The sequence below is a fragment of the Panulirus ornatus genome, chromosome 57 (assembly GCF_036320965.1).
Source record: "Panulirus ornatus isolate Po-2019 chromosome 57, ASM3632096v1, whole genome shotgun sequence".
In the NCBI taxonomy this organism is placed as follows: domain Eukaryota; kingdom Metazoa; phylum Arthropoda; class Malacostraca; order Decapoda; family Palinuridae; genus Panulirus; species Panulirus ornatus.
This window is the reverse complement of record NC_092280.1, coordinates 23,318,500-23,333,287: the sequence shown is the minus strand read 5'-3', so window position 1 is coordinate 23,333,287 and position 14,788 is coordinate 23,318,500. Positions and strand designations below refer to the sequence as shown.

The 14,788-nt window shown below is 35.4% G+C and overlaps 1 protein-coding gene across 8 annotated transcripts in view; it reads left to right on the top strand.

Annotated features, from left to right (window-relative positions):
* Positions 1-132: 132 nt before the first annotated feature.
* dx (deltex E3 ubiquitin ligase) overlaps positions 133-14,788 on the top strand; it is a 32,116-nt gene continuing 17,460 nt past the window's right edge. For 2 of the 8 annotated variants that reach the window (XM_071694706.1, XM_071694700.1), the window contains exons 1-7: positions 4,518-4,672; positions 9,983-10,132; positions 10,345-10,498; positions 11,771-11,919; positions 12,531-12,605; positions 13,007-13,106; positions 14,180-14,361. In XM_071694706.1, the coding sequence (XP_071550807.1) occupies positions 10,076-10,132; positions 10,345-10,498; positions 11,771-11,919; positions 12,531-12,605; positions 13,007-13,106; positions 14,180-14,361 (717 nt within the window). In that variant the 5' untranslated portion in view covers positions 4,518-4,672; positions 9,983-10,075. Of the gene's footprint in view, positions 255-4,515; positions 4,673-4,878; positions 5,047-5,091; positions 5,120-9,982; positions 10,133-10,344; positions 10,499-11,770; positions 11,920-12,530; positions 12,606-13,006; positions 13,107-14,179; positions 14,362-14,788 lie in introns of those variants that run through there. The other 6 variants (XM_071694707.1, XM_071694701.1, XM_071694705.1 and 3 more) reach the window with 5 other exon arrangements.

Sequence of the window (14,788 nt, the reverse complement as noted above, 5' to 3'; positions counted from 1 at the left end):
AACATTTATGCAGTTTTCCACCTGATGTTTTAAACAGAATCTGAAGCAAACATTGCAAATAAAGATGAAGTTAAGTACTTGGATTCTTATATATCTTATGGAAACATAAGTGAGCTGGATTTAGGGATTAACAATTTTTAACATTTTTCTTTAAGAAAAAGACCTCCCAATCTACATGGACCTTGACGTGGTGGTGAGGTTTGTGCGGAGGAGTGGTGGTTTGAGCTATGGCAGCTGGGATTTACCTTTCCCTGGTAGGTTTAACCATGATGCAAAGGTCAAGCCTGAGCTCTCAAATGAACACATGTAGGCTATTTTCTCCCCTGTACTTTTCGTTCTTCCCTTTTGTTCCATCAGGTCTGAAATTTTCTATTTGTTTGAGTTAAAATGAATTTCTAAGAATATTCAAAACTGTATTAAGAGTGCTGAATAGCCTTAGATGCTCCAGTGCTTGGTTTATAAGCCTAATTTTTATAATCCAATCCAGTTCAAGAAAAGATCTTGTAAAGATGAGCATTTGAAATTTCCAGGCTTCCAGATGAAAGGATGTTTTGCAAGTAAATGGAGAGATTTTTTTCTTGTAAAAAGAACATTATATAGAAGTAAGAAGTAAAAATTGAAACAAGTGATAGAGGCCTCATCTTTCTCATGTTGAAACTGAAAAAAAAATGGCAAAAGCATAGTGGTAATGTAACACTTAAGTGCTGTACAATTTATGTCTTGACCAGCAATACCTTATTCGTAAAGTGTTTTAATGACATCTTTTTTTATCAAAAATAGATAATTGTCTTTAAAAAACTTTTCATATGGATTACTAGACTCCTTTTTGCTACTGAGCAGATACTACTGTAAATTAATTTTATCATGCAGTCTACTTTACCATTTTTGCCGTACCATGGGTGAGGGATCATGAACACTTGCATGTAATTGTTGCATATGGAAGCCTGATGTCTATAGATATCCTCTTCAATGATTTTATTGTAGGACAAGAATAATATCTATTTCATACAGCACTTTAAAGATAACCTGATTGTTATTCATTTTATCTCATACACTCAGTAATCTTTTGCTATGATAATAAAGGAAAAATGCATCAGAGCTATAGACAGTTAGTAAGTGAAAACTGTATTTTAAGGATATTTCAGATATAATGATGTTACAAATAAATTTATTCATCTCCCACAATATTTGATGAACTAAATTTAGTTCTATCCCGATTGAACGTCCTGTTACTTACACATCAAAGTAAGTTTATTTCATTATTTTGATATATTGTCTCATGGTATACATTGTGTTTCAATGTTTTTAGGTGAGATAGCTCTCACTTATATGGCACATTAAGAATATTACCTTAATGAAAATCCTTGCAGCATTTGTTAAAAGGTAATCATCAGCAGGTAGATTATGATTCCAAAATATTTTCCCAGTAGGTGGTAGAAATCTAATATATTTTAGCTTTAGCATTTTTGTGAGATTTGAAATAAATACCTTACAATATCCCTTGTAAGATAAAGGTATTTCATTTCAGTACAGGATCTGCGATGTAAACTTAGCATTCCTTAAATGGTAACTATCACACTGTAGAATAAGATATATATTCCCAGTGGATGATACATAGAAATTAACATTTATGGCTTCCAAAAAAGCTTTATGACTAAAGATTTATACATGTACCATTAACCGCTTCTCCAGATAAATTTACTTAGCATTTTATCTAAAATGCGGAATGGTGTCATTGGTTTGAGGGAAGGGCTGAAACTCCTGGGAGCGATGAAGAATGCATGGAAAATGAGGACGTTGTCTCCGAGAGCAAAAATGAGTGTTTGATGTAATAGCAGTTCCAACAATATTATATGGTTGCGAGGCATGGGCTATAAACAGGGTTGTACCGAAGTTGGATGTGTTGGAAATGTTTGAGGACAATATGTGGTTTGATGGAGTAAGTAATGAAGGTAAGAGATGATGGGTAATAAAAAGAAAGGTTGAAAGAGCAGAAAAGGGCGTGTTGAAATGGTTTGGAAATAAGGAACGAATGAGTGAGGAAAGATTGACAAAGAGGATATATGTGTCAGAAGTGGAGGGAACAAGAAACGGGAGACCAAATTGTCGGTGGAAGAATGGAGTGAAAAAGATTTTGAGCGATCGGGGCCTGAACATGCAGGAGGGTGAGATGCGTGCAAGGAATAGTGAATTGGAACCGTGGTATACCGTAGTCGACGTGTTGTATATGGACTGAACCAAATCATGTGAAGCGGCTGTTTTCGATGCATTACATATAACAGATAGAGGATGGAATTAATCAAATGCAAGCTTTCTTTGTTCGAGGTGCTAATGCAGGAAACGGCAAATATACATAAACTGCAAAAAAAACCAAGAAACCAATGGCTATGAGAGTCTTGTTGTTACCCTCAACCTTTCTAAAAAAAAAAAAAAACTCCTGCAGTCATAGGCTGCACTACTTTCTGTAGCAGATAAATGTAGACGCTTCTGGAGTTAGAACGTCGTTGACAAGACTGTACTGTCTATGATATATTGCCAGACAAATGTAACTCATTCGTGGTGGAACCTCCATCAGGTGCAGTCTGGTGATATATATATATATATATATATATATATATATATATATATATATATATATATATATATATATATATAGTTTGAAAAAAAAAAATATATATATATATATATATACTTAACGCTACCTCGCTAACGCGGGAAATGGCGAATAGTTTGAAGAATGTATGTGAGAAATACTTAGAAAAGCAAATGGATTTGTATGTAGCATTTATGGATCTGGAGAAGGCATATGATAGAGTTGATAGAGATGCTCTGTGGAAGGTATTAAGAATATATGGTGTGGGAGGCAAGTTGTTAGAAGCAGTGAAAAGTTTTTATCGAGGATGTAAGGCATGTGTACGTGTAGGAAGAGAGGAAAGTGATTGGTTCTCAGTGAATGTAGGTTTGCGGCAGGGATGTGTGATGTCTCCATGGTTGTTTAATTTGTTTATGGATGGGGTTGTAAGGGAGGTAAATGCAAGAGTCCTGGAAAGAGGGGCAAATATGAAGTCTGTTGGGGATGAGAGAGCTTGGGAAGTGAGTCAGTTGTTGTTCGCTGATGATACAGCGCTGGTGGCTGATTCATGTGAGAAACTGCAGAAGCTGGTGACTGAGTTTGGTAAAGTGTGTGGAAGAAGAAAGTTGAGAGTAAATGTGAATAAGAGCAAGGTTATTAGGTACAGTAGGGGTGAGGGTCAAGTCAATTGGGAGGTGAGTTTGAATGGAGAAAAACTGGAGGAAGTGAAGTGTTTTAGATATCTGGGAGTGGATCTGTCAGCGGATGGAACCATGGAAGCGGAAGTGGATCATAGGGTGGGGGAGGGGGCGAAAATTTTGGGAGCCTTGAAAAATGTGTGGAAGTCGAGAACATTATCTCGGAAAGCAAAAATGGGTATGTTTGAGGGAATAGTGGTTCCAACAATGTTGTATGGTTGCGAGGCGTGGGCTATGGATAGAGATGTGCGCAGGAGGATGGATGTGCTGGAAATGAGATGTTTGAGGACAATGTGTGGTGTGAGGTGGTTTGATCGAGTAAGTAACGTAAGGGTAAGAGAGATGTGTGGAAATAAAAAGAGCGTGGTTGAGAGAGCAGAAGAGGGTGTTTTGAAATGGTTTGGGCACATGGAGAGAATGAGTGAGGAGAGATTGACCAAGAGGATATATGTGTCGGAGGTGGAGGGAACGAGGAGAAGAGGGAGACCAAATTGGAGGTGGAAAGATGGAGTGAAAAAGATTTTGTGTGATCGGGGCCTGAACATGCAGGAGGGTGAAAGGAGGGCAAGAAATAGAGTGAATTGGAGTCATGTGGTATACAGGGGTTGACGTGCTGTCAGTGGATTGAAGCAAGGCATGTGAAGCGTCTGGGGTAAACCATGGAAAGCTGTGTAGGTATGTATATTTGCGTGTGTGGACGTGTGTATGTATATGTGTATGGGGGGGGGGGTTGGGCCATTTCTTTCGTCTGTTTCCTTGCGCTACCTCGCAAACGCGGGAGACAGCGACAAAGTATAAAAAAAAAAAAAAAAAAAAAAAAATACACTGACACTATATATATATACATATATATATATATATATATATATATATATATATATATATATATATATATATATATATATATATATATATATAGTGTCAAAGTATTGATGCCCTTTAACCGAAAGGTTACGACATTATCTACAGTAATCATCCGAGGGAGCACTAAGGAAAACAATGTGAAAGCTTTGTTGTTCGTTTAGATTTCAGAGATTCTCTTCTTGGTATCCCTGATTTACAAATAAATTGTGTATAATAGGGAAATTGTATATATATATATATATATATATATATATATATATATATATATATATATATATATATATATATGTATATATAGATTTATATATAAACGAAGTTGAAGAGTAAGTCACTCGTAGTATCGAAACAGTTGCGTGGTTCCAATGCGCATTATAGTATTGTTTACATCTGACGTCACAGACAACTTCTACAGGTGCAATACCCGAGTTGGTTCTCTAAACTTGTATAAATCTTGTACAGTTTTCTTGATGGTTATTGATTATAGGTATTCATGTTGAACTTGTATACACTCAGAGTCCGAAACTCAAGACATTGCTCGGTGAGTGCGTTCATGACCTATATATTTATACACATAAATACGTAAGCTATTCTTATGCATATTTTATATTCTACACAAAGTTCGATAGTAATAATGTGTAATTTTGAGACGAATTATTGATTACCTTGGGGTACCTAAAGTAAAAAGTTATATTTATCTGCATTTAGTAGTGAATATATATAAAAAGAATAGTATTGATCACGTGCTAGAGATGTCATCATGTTTAATCGCAATAATATTGCTAACATGGTGCAATTTTTAGTTCTACTGGCGTATCAGGAAAGATTGTGGAGTGCAGTTGGCTTACACCGATAGTGTTCTTTACGTAGAATACATCAAGACCTGGTAAAGTATTTAAGGGCACAGTGATTCCAACTTATTAATATTGATGATGATCACGTCAGTGGATTTTCATTCCATCAGCAGTGAACAGTGCAATTAATGTTAGGCTAGGTTTCTCTGGTTGGCTTTCCTCTTGTGTTTGTATAAACACAAATGTGTTTAAAGGGAATGATAACGGTGTTTTTTGACATCTGCCATTTCGATTTACTGGGTAATGATCCAATTAAGAGGCAATACTTATATATTTTATTGTTATGGTAAAAGAAACATAATAGAGAATTCCCATTAGGTAATAGAATTGATTTTGAAATGGGGAAGCACTATTTGAAGGTTTAATTTTCGTTCTAATGCAGTAGAATGGTAGTGGGGAGGGATATGATGATATAGGGAAATGTAGCATAAAAGGAAGTGGAACTTAGAGAGAAAATATGTAAACAATGTGAGAGATGTGACGTTTGTATTCCACTGCTTGGAGGTTCGGTTGCTTGCAATCGGAATGGCAGAAGGAAGATGATACAATGCCTTTGGCATATTTTGACAAGTACTGATCAAGTAATTATGGGCTCCAAAGTGATTTTAGGTGAGGGTGTCTTAAGTTCCATGGTCGATTTGGATCACATGCTAGTAATCCACACCTCCCGTGAATGTAGCAGCCACCCCTTCACTTTTATTTTATTAATTGTATAGTAAAAAAAAACAAAGCTCTTAAACAAGTTCCCTCTGCCAAACTCACAACTGCAAATTATAATGAGTCCTGTGATTTTTGTTTGATACAAATCCCTAAGTTACTTCCTGTGATGTCTCTGCATTGACTAATTTTGGACGGATTTTGATGTGCAGTGGTAGTATATAGTGAATTGAAAAAATGTCGTGGAACATGACTTGTAGCACATTATTTTGAATTAATGTATTGGTAGTGACCAGGGTTATGAAGATCAGGTAAAATTGGGGTTAAGTTAAAAGTGGGGAAGCATTAGTAAAAAAATAAACCCATGAAAATCTGATTCCCCTAGCAGCTGAGATTACCTTGGCAGCTGAGATTACCTTGATATTGATTTTCTTTGAAAAGTGTATTTATGTTATGAACACCACAGCTGAGATTACCTTGATTTTGATTTTCTTTGAAACGTGTGTTAATATTAGAAACACCATTTATAGGCAGTTTCTGGTCATGGTTTGCCTTCCTGTAGACCCAAAAGGATTCCATTGGTTACTTGTTAAATGGAATTTACATAGCAATCAAAGTATATAGTATTATAACTAATATTGAAATTTAAGTAAATCAACGAAACCCATGAAAACCTTAAGTAACACACTAGCAGCTGATTTGTACTGTAAATTTCAGTCATATAGATTCTGCTAAGTGGTGTCACATGTTCAAGTATCTAGTGGAATCCATTCATGTCTGTGCATGAAAACAGTGCCTAACTACAGCTTTCCACTTGAAGATTGGATAGATATCATCTGTTACAGGAAGTGAGGTGAATTTTATATATACCTAAGTTTTATATACAGTTTTTTGCTCAAAATTTTCCAGGTCTTCATAAAGCTTGCCATTTTTTTTATTATCATATGGCAAAATGTTTGATAATACTACAAAATCATTCTTATTTAATTTTTTTTTGAACTCAGAACTACCTAGCAAATCAAAATTAATGAAAAACTAAAGCCTAAAGCACCATTTGGTTAAAGTTCTGTATCAGCGACAATATCTTACCATAAATCAAACCTGAGTTGACATCATTCTGTAACCCTTTGGCTGCTTAATGATATTCTAGCTGCATCTGTAAAAAGGCACCATTTCGTGAAAATAACATTTGAGATCAGAATGGGAAGAGAAGAAGAAACATGAGAATATGGTATTTATTGATAATGCCTGCAGGATGGCATAAGCTGCCATAAGTGTAACAACAGAGTTCCAGCTTTTATATGATAAATAGAAAGGGACATGAAAAGTGATGCGGCCAGATTTAAAAAACTCTAAATAGCACCTCATTGCCAACCCATGATTACTCATTAAAGACATTATTTTTTAGCATTATGTTCATATTTATGTATTATAATTCATAAGTCATTCATGATAAACAAACTATAAAGGGTTTGAGAAAAATTAAAACATTAGAGGCATGTTGAGCAGTATGGTGTTGCTAAGTATCTCAAAAGCACGTTATCAGAAACGTATATTTTAAGCATTATTATACATAATACACTTTATTCTGACTTTATTATGATAATTGATATACATAATACACTTTATTCTGACTTTATTATGTTCATTGATTACTAAAATAATGGTGAAAGCAGAGATAAAAAGAGGTAAGTAATCCATTTCTTAGTAGGGGGAGGGTTGGCAAAATGGAAGGGATGAACAAACTTTTTTCAGACTTGTGAACTATATCTGTATTTGACAATGAGAAGGAATTATGTGTATTATGGTTAGGTAAAAATTTGTTGGTGAAACAGTTAAAGAGATCTCTTTAGATTGAATAGAGGTCTGTTAACTGTGATAGTTCCATGGTTATGATTTTTGTCACTTCTGATAAGTTAGGATCTGTAACCATGAAGTAGATAGTCAGGCACGTAAAACTGTAGATATTGGTTGTTTTTCTTCATAATGATTACTAAGTTAAAAGTAGGGATAGCCATGAAAATCAGGGAAATGTGGACTTAGATGATATAAAAGTAGATGAAACATGCCAACATAGAACCTCACCCTTCTTCCCATATGGCCTGAAAAGAATCTCATAAAGTTCATTGTCTGGAAATCTTGTCATGTTTTTGTCATGTGCAAACTGTGTGAATCACCATAAAAGTTATGGCTTGAAAACAAACATACTTGAAAGTAAGTGGGTGAAAGCCTGCAAGGGATAGATTGAATTGGAACGATGTGGTATACTGGGGTTGATGTGCAGTCACTGGACTAAACAGTTCATGTGAAACGTAGGGCTTGGTTGTGAAAAAGGAACTGTGGTTTTGGTGCATTACACACAACATCTAGAGAATGAATATGAACTAATGTGGCCATTCTTTGTCTGTTCCTATCACTGTCTTGCTAATGTAGGAAATGGTGATCATGCATGAAATAAAGGTTATTTGTGGCCTTATAATAAGCACATACAACATGATTTAAGAAGTATGCTAAAATTTTCTTGCGAGATCTTGTGCTACCTTTTGAATACTTTAACTTGGTTGTAAAGATTTTTATCATGTGAATATCAAAATATTTCAGATTCTTAAACTGATAATATTGATTAGTATAGTTTAAAGGAATAGAATGCTTTATTATTGTTAAAAGTTTTCTGTGGTGTTACACATTATATTTTTCTTCAATAAGTTTGAGTTCATTACAAATGACTGAGAATTTTATAACTTAGAGTGTAGGATAGTTTGTCATATTACGAAGATGTAGAGTTGGCAAATATGGTATCCAGACAATTTATATTCCTTATTATATAATGGATGAAGGTAGCAATTATGAATATGTACATGTGTATATATGTATGTCTGTGTGTGTATATGCATGTATACGTTGAAATGTATAGGTATGTATATGTGAGGGAGTGGGCATTTATGTATATACATGTGTATGTAGGTGTGTTGGGCCACTCTTTCGTCTGTTTCCTTGCGCTACCTTGCTAATTCGGGAGACAGCAACTAAGTATAATGATAAATATAAAAGATTTTATATAATGTTGGTAACTCATCTGTCTATCTGTGTGTAAGAGTGGCTGGAGAATTAAGGAAAAGTTTTGATATACATGTGGGTTTGAATCTACCCTGTGTGATGTCACCTTGGCTTTTTAACATTTGTATGAATGGAGTAATAAGAGAAATGAAAGCAAAGCTAGGGAAATGGTATGCATATATAGAGTGTGGTGGTGAGATATGAATAGTGACAAGCCTATTTGTGGATGATACTGTGTTTATTGTGATATGAGGGTGAAGAGGAGTCGCAGAAAGTTGTAAGTGCATTTTATGATGTGTGTAAGCATAGGCACTTTAAGGTGTGTGCAAGTAAAAGTAAAATAATGGTGTCTGAAAGGTAACATAATGAAAGTATAAATTTTTCAAAGCCCAATAGAGTGAGAAAAGAAAGTTCTAATCTTTGTTGTAGATATGGGAGAGAAGGACTGGAAGAGGTGACAGAATTTAAATATTTGAGACTTATCTGGGATATGTGTGGCGATATGGATGAAGAGATAAGGGAGAGAGAAATATAGGGTAGAAAAGCCTTTGGGTCCCCTTATGTGATAATGAAGGGTATTGATGCAAGTATGCAAGTTGGGAAAGGATTAAGGGACAGCTTAGTCCCCCCGACCCTGACCTGTGCAGCCAAAACTTGGAATGGAGTCACAGAGGATCTAGAATCCAGGCTGTGGAAATGAGCTATTTGAGAGGAGCATGTGGATGAAGAAAGAAATGAGGGCTGTATAAGAGATTTGGTATGACAGGGGATTTATTGAAGAGTGGATGAAACGTAATATTTTGAAATGGTTTGGGATGTGGGAAGAATGCAAGATGGGGAGTTTACAATGAGAATGTATGATAATATGATTAATAGGGTTGGTGCGAAAGGAAGACCATAGTAACATGGGGACATAGAATGAAGAGTATTGAAGGGAGAGAGAAATCGCAGAAGAATGTGTGGAATGGTGTATGAGAGGGAGACATAAGTTTAGGAATAAGTGGAGACCATTTTGCCATGGCCACCCCCTTGATGGCCAGAAGGAATGGGCTTCAGAGTGTAATTCATCAAACATTTAATTAGTTTCTTGTGGAGGGTTTTACAAATAATCTCATGAATTGATTCCATTTTGCAGTTAACTCTTGACCAAATTGTAGGGTTTCTTCCCATCCAGTTACCTAAAACCAGCTTTATGGGTTTATTTCTTTACTAAATAACCTCATGAATTGATTCCATTTTGTAGCTAAGCTCCTGATCTAATAGTAGGTTTTCTTCCCTTTCAGTTACCTGAAGTCATCTTTATGAGTTTGTTTTTTTACAACATCAAGGACAATGATTGTTTATGAACCTGAGAGAAAATAATATTTTATAATACAATGGCCTCTGGAAAACAGGGCTTATTTGTTGTCGTATGGGAGTGGGAGAACAAACAGGTAAGTTTTCCATATTTTTTTTTTTTTTATGTTGCAGCAACTTTTCAAAATGTTTTAATGGAAGAAAATATGTAGAATTGAAGTTTATACTTATATTTGAGCAATGGTGACTGCTCTTTGGAAATTTTAGGTTTTGTCAACTTTCTTGAATGCCCAGTTAAGTGGATATGAATATTAGGTAATCACTGCTGTAACATTACATTTACCCCCAGAGGCGATGGCGGCCTTACCCACCAGAAGTCACTCAGCAGTTAGAGCGTGCGCACTCAAAGAAACTTCGCTCTGTTTTACTTGGAGACTCGGATCCTCCTCTCAAGAATTATTGTGTTCACTTGCCACAGATGGAGCAAGAATGCAGAGTTTCAGGTAAATTTTATTTTTAGTATATATACAGTAAAATCTAGAGTGCTGTAGGTGATATGGAAAACCTGTGTCACACATTGTTACTGAAACAACTTATATTTCTGCTTGGAGAATTTCAAATTAAAACTGCTAATCATTGAAATGAATACTGTTTACCTGAAAATGCCTTGTTTTTAACATAAAATTCCTTCCATTTCCTTTTCTGTTTAAGCTAATGGAAGAGCGTAATTTGTATGTGCATTAGTTAACTTCCAGACTGTATGCTCCTGCTGCCAGTTGCTCTCACACAGGCACTCCTTCCATCATTTTAATCCTCAACAGCATTCTGACCTGTTTCATGCATACCACATTGTCAGAACTTCCCCAAGAGTTTTTTAAGTAAATGTCATAATATGCCTTTTCTGAATTCTTAAATACTGTGTACACTTTCTTCTCTAGGATGTTTCTTCACTTCCTAAGTCAAAATCTATGTTGCTCTTTATTAGTAAGGGACTCACTGATCTTTTTCACAAATTCCCACAAAGTCCTGACAAAACACCTTTCCAGTTGTGCTAAGAAGACATTCCTCTTTAATTCTTAAAGTTGTTTTTACCCCCATTTACTGGTAAACATTGGAACAGTTACAGTTTTCATTCCATTATCAGGCATATAACCATATTTCCTTGCTGCTAGATCCAGGACCCAAATCCACTTAGAAGTATTTTCCCATTCAATCTTCACCATTTCTCACCATTCATATATATCACCAGCTTCTCCATTCTTGAATTGTATTACTTTCCTTGTCACTTCATCTTTTTATTGCCATTCTCTCCATTGTATCTGCTCCATAGCAGACCTCTGACCCTGATTTGCCTATTGCCAGCTTGTACTGTCATCCCCATCCAGTTTTTTGAGAACTCTCTTCATCTTTTGAGAGCTTTCATCCTTTGTCACAAGCAATCTTCCAAACTTGTCCTGCTCACTTACTCCCCACACAGAAACCTATCTACTTCTGTTAAATTGTTTGTCATTTGTTTACTCTTAAATTCTCTCACATTACCTCCCAGGATCTTCACTTGCTCTCCTTTTATTCATATGCTGTAATTTTCCAACTTAAAGGATTTAATATCCTGCATGTTGTTGGATTCTTTCCCTACATTGTTAAGCTTTGGTTTTCTTTACCTTCTTGTACTTCATGGGGACACATTTTGCTAATATGTTACATTCATGAGAAAAAGAGCAGTATTGCTTCTCACTTGCATTTTCCTCATTAAAGATTTTCCATTTCTTACACAGGAGAAAGGGTGAAAGTGCGCCGTAACTTTTACCCCCAGAGTTCTCCAGCAGGCCAGGGAGCTGTATGGCAGTGGGCAGGTGACGCACCAGGTGACTGGCATGTGTACGATATGTGTGTACAGTGCATCATTGAGGAATCGTGGACCACTGTAAGTTTGTCATGATGGTGGCTTTGTTTCTGATTATCTTCTGAAGTTGCCTAGTGAGCTGAGTTATAGATTAGAAAGTTAAGAGGGAGCTAGATCATGAGTTGGATTAGTTGATATGTTACAAGATAATTTACCAAGATTGTAGTAATGTAAACAAAGTGGATATGAATAGAATGGTTGAGAGTGTATTTATGTAAGATGAATAGGAATTGATTAAGAGGAAATCCTATGTTAAGCTTGATGGATAGAGTGAGATGAAACGTGTGAGAATTGATGGAGGAATCTCCTGTATAGAGATATGCTGTGGTGAGGTTGCAGGGAAACTCTTAATGAGCCTCACGACAATACTGTATTGTAATAAGTGTACAAAATATAGTGCTCACATTCATCCTGAAGATGAATTTTAATAAGGATCGGTTTTCTTTTATATAAACAGATGGCTATGTAGCCTGCAGCTCTTTGATATGTAGATCAGTTAGATAGTTGAGTGAAAGTTGTTCCCTTAACCCTCATTCTTCATAACTGGAAGTTGGCTTGAGTTGACAAGCATTTTGAGGAACAATGGTCTTGCAAAGGGCTTTTGCAGTGATAAAATAACATTTCTTTTTTAGGGAGCCCAAACGGTGGACATGAGTCAAACATTTCCAAAGTGTCCTTACATCATCAATTTCTGCAACCTTACTCAGGTAACTTTAGTTTATGTAATTTTTATATTGTATTTACATAGTACAAGATTTAAGAACTAGGACTGTTGGAAGGTATTCAGAAACATATCACATTGGTCATGTGTAAATAGTAATGTTGAAACTGCAGAATTGTTGTTAAGGGAGGGTTAAAGGAATTTTGAAGATAATGTAAGATAAAAGAATTGATAATGAATGCATGTGTGGTTTTATTTTTTTGAATTGGCAATGCTACATGTAGACAATTGAGGATTAGCCACAGTTGTAGTTGGGCCTCTGTCTAAATAGATTTTTCATAGTGGGTTGCTGTAGCTCCCATTTGGAAATTACATGCAACACTTGAATATTTTGCTGATAGTTTCCAACATTTTAGTTCTTTTTTACTCATAGATCTTTTTCTATAGATGAATAGCAGAACACGTTTTATTCGTGGAATCAGGAGAGTCCAACAAGCAGCTTACCCAGTTGGGAAACCTCCACTTCAGCAGTCGCATCATGGACCAGGTATCTCTTTTTTTCTTCATGCTTGATAGCACGCTGATGATGTGTGCTTGAAATTACTGTACAGATTTTGATTAAGATAATATTGAAACAAAAATAATCAATCAAAAGATGTGTTACCCTAGCATTTCTTTAATCCTTTCATTCTGCTGAGTCACATTTTGTGGCTTTGTACCTCCTTCCCTCATTTGAATTACCAGTTGGTATGATTTTATACATTATCCACATGAGTCACCAGCATCTTAACAACACATCTGGAAAAAATATGTATTTTGGTCACCCATAAATCATCAAAGAATGTGTGACTTTCATCATGATAGAATACTGATATTATGCAGCAGCTGTTGTAGTCATTACTACAGTAAAAGAATCAATTTCCTCTGTATTGATTATGAAAATAGGGTTCTTTTTTCATTTATTCATGTAAGTAATGTTCTGTCTTTGTAAGACATGTAAATAATGCGTATAAAATATGACAAATATATAAAAAACTAATGAATTATATATATTGGATGTGTGAAATCATGCTTAGTAAAAAATCATGTGTGTTATATGTATAGATGTATTAGAGTGAAATCACGTCTGGGAAAACCATAATCCTCATGTACTTTAAAAAAAATGAACAACTGTGTCACTAGCTAAGACCTTCTCCCATCAATTGAACACCCTCCCCCTCCAGGATAGAGGAAAATATACTATTTTGGATATTCGTATCAGTGATGTTTGGTAGAGATATTCTGACATTTGTTTTCTGCATACAAGGGAACACACACAACAGTCACCTTGTTTTAGTTTTTTTTTTACCTCCACTTGTGCTGGGTCCACTACATTAACAAGACATGAAGACTGTATTACATGCAGATCATTCATTTCAGAGTTCAGAATTATACCTCATACTTAAAGTTTTTTGTATTGAGATATTTTGAAAAATGCAGAGGATTACACCATCAGTTCAGTGGACACACTAATGCTTAAAGTTATTTGTTTGCATTAATGTTATATTCTTGTCTTGTTAACAGTTACTTAAAGGTGTTGTGTCATTAAGATCTAGTTTATATCACATTGTGAACTTACAGGGATTATAATGGCAAACTATAGCAGTAGTAGCAGCAGTAATCCATTTAACAACACAAGCAAAGTGCCAGCACCACCACCTGGATCGAGCACAGCAGGTGACAGGTCCAGAAGGCGAGGCAGTCGAGGAGATGATGTAGATGCCCCCACATCAGATGTGAAGCCACGCACCTTTATAAATAAGGTTTGTTCTGTTACTCTATATTTTTTCTTTTAAGATATATTTCCTTTCTTAACTGATTCCAATACTACTGTAATATTTTATTTCCATAACCCATGGGACTCTTAGTATTTCCTTTTATCTTGGAAAATACAACCAGGTGAGATGAGTATTTTCTCATTATACAAGGTGGACCATTTATATGACACATTATTTTATAAATGAATTAGGACTCATCAAAGAAAATGCAGTTTTTACAATACTAACATGAAATATAAGCTTTGAAAATTGTCACAAACTATCACAGGTTTGTATTCTGAAAGTCAGATTCTTTTAATGTTGTTTTTCACAAATGAATTTTCTGCATTGAACCACCACACCACATGGTTCATTATTGTTAGCAGTGCATCTTCACCAGCAATAGCCATCCAGACTTAAAGTTCATCTCAAT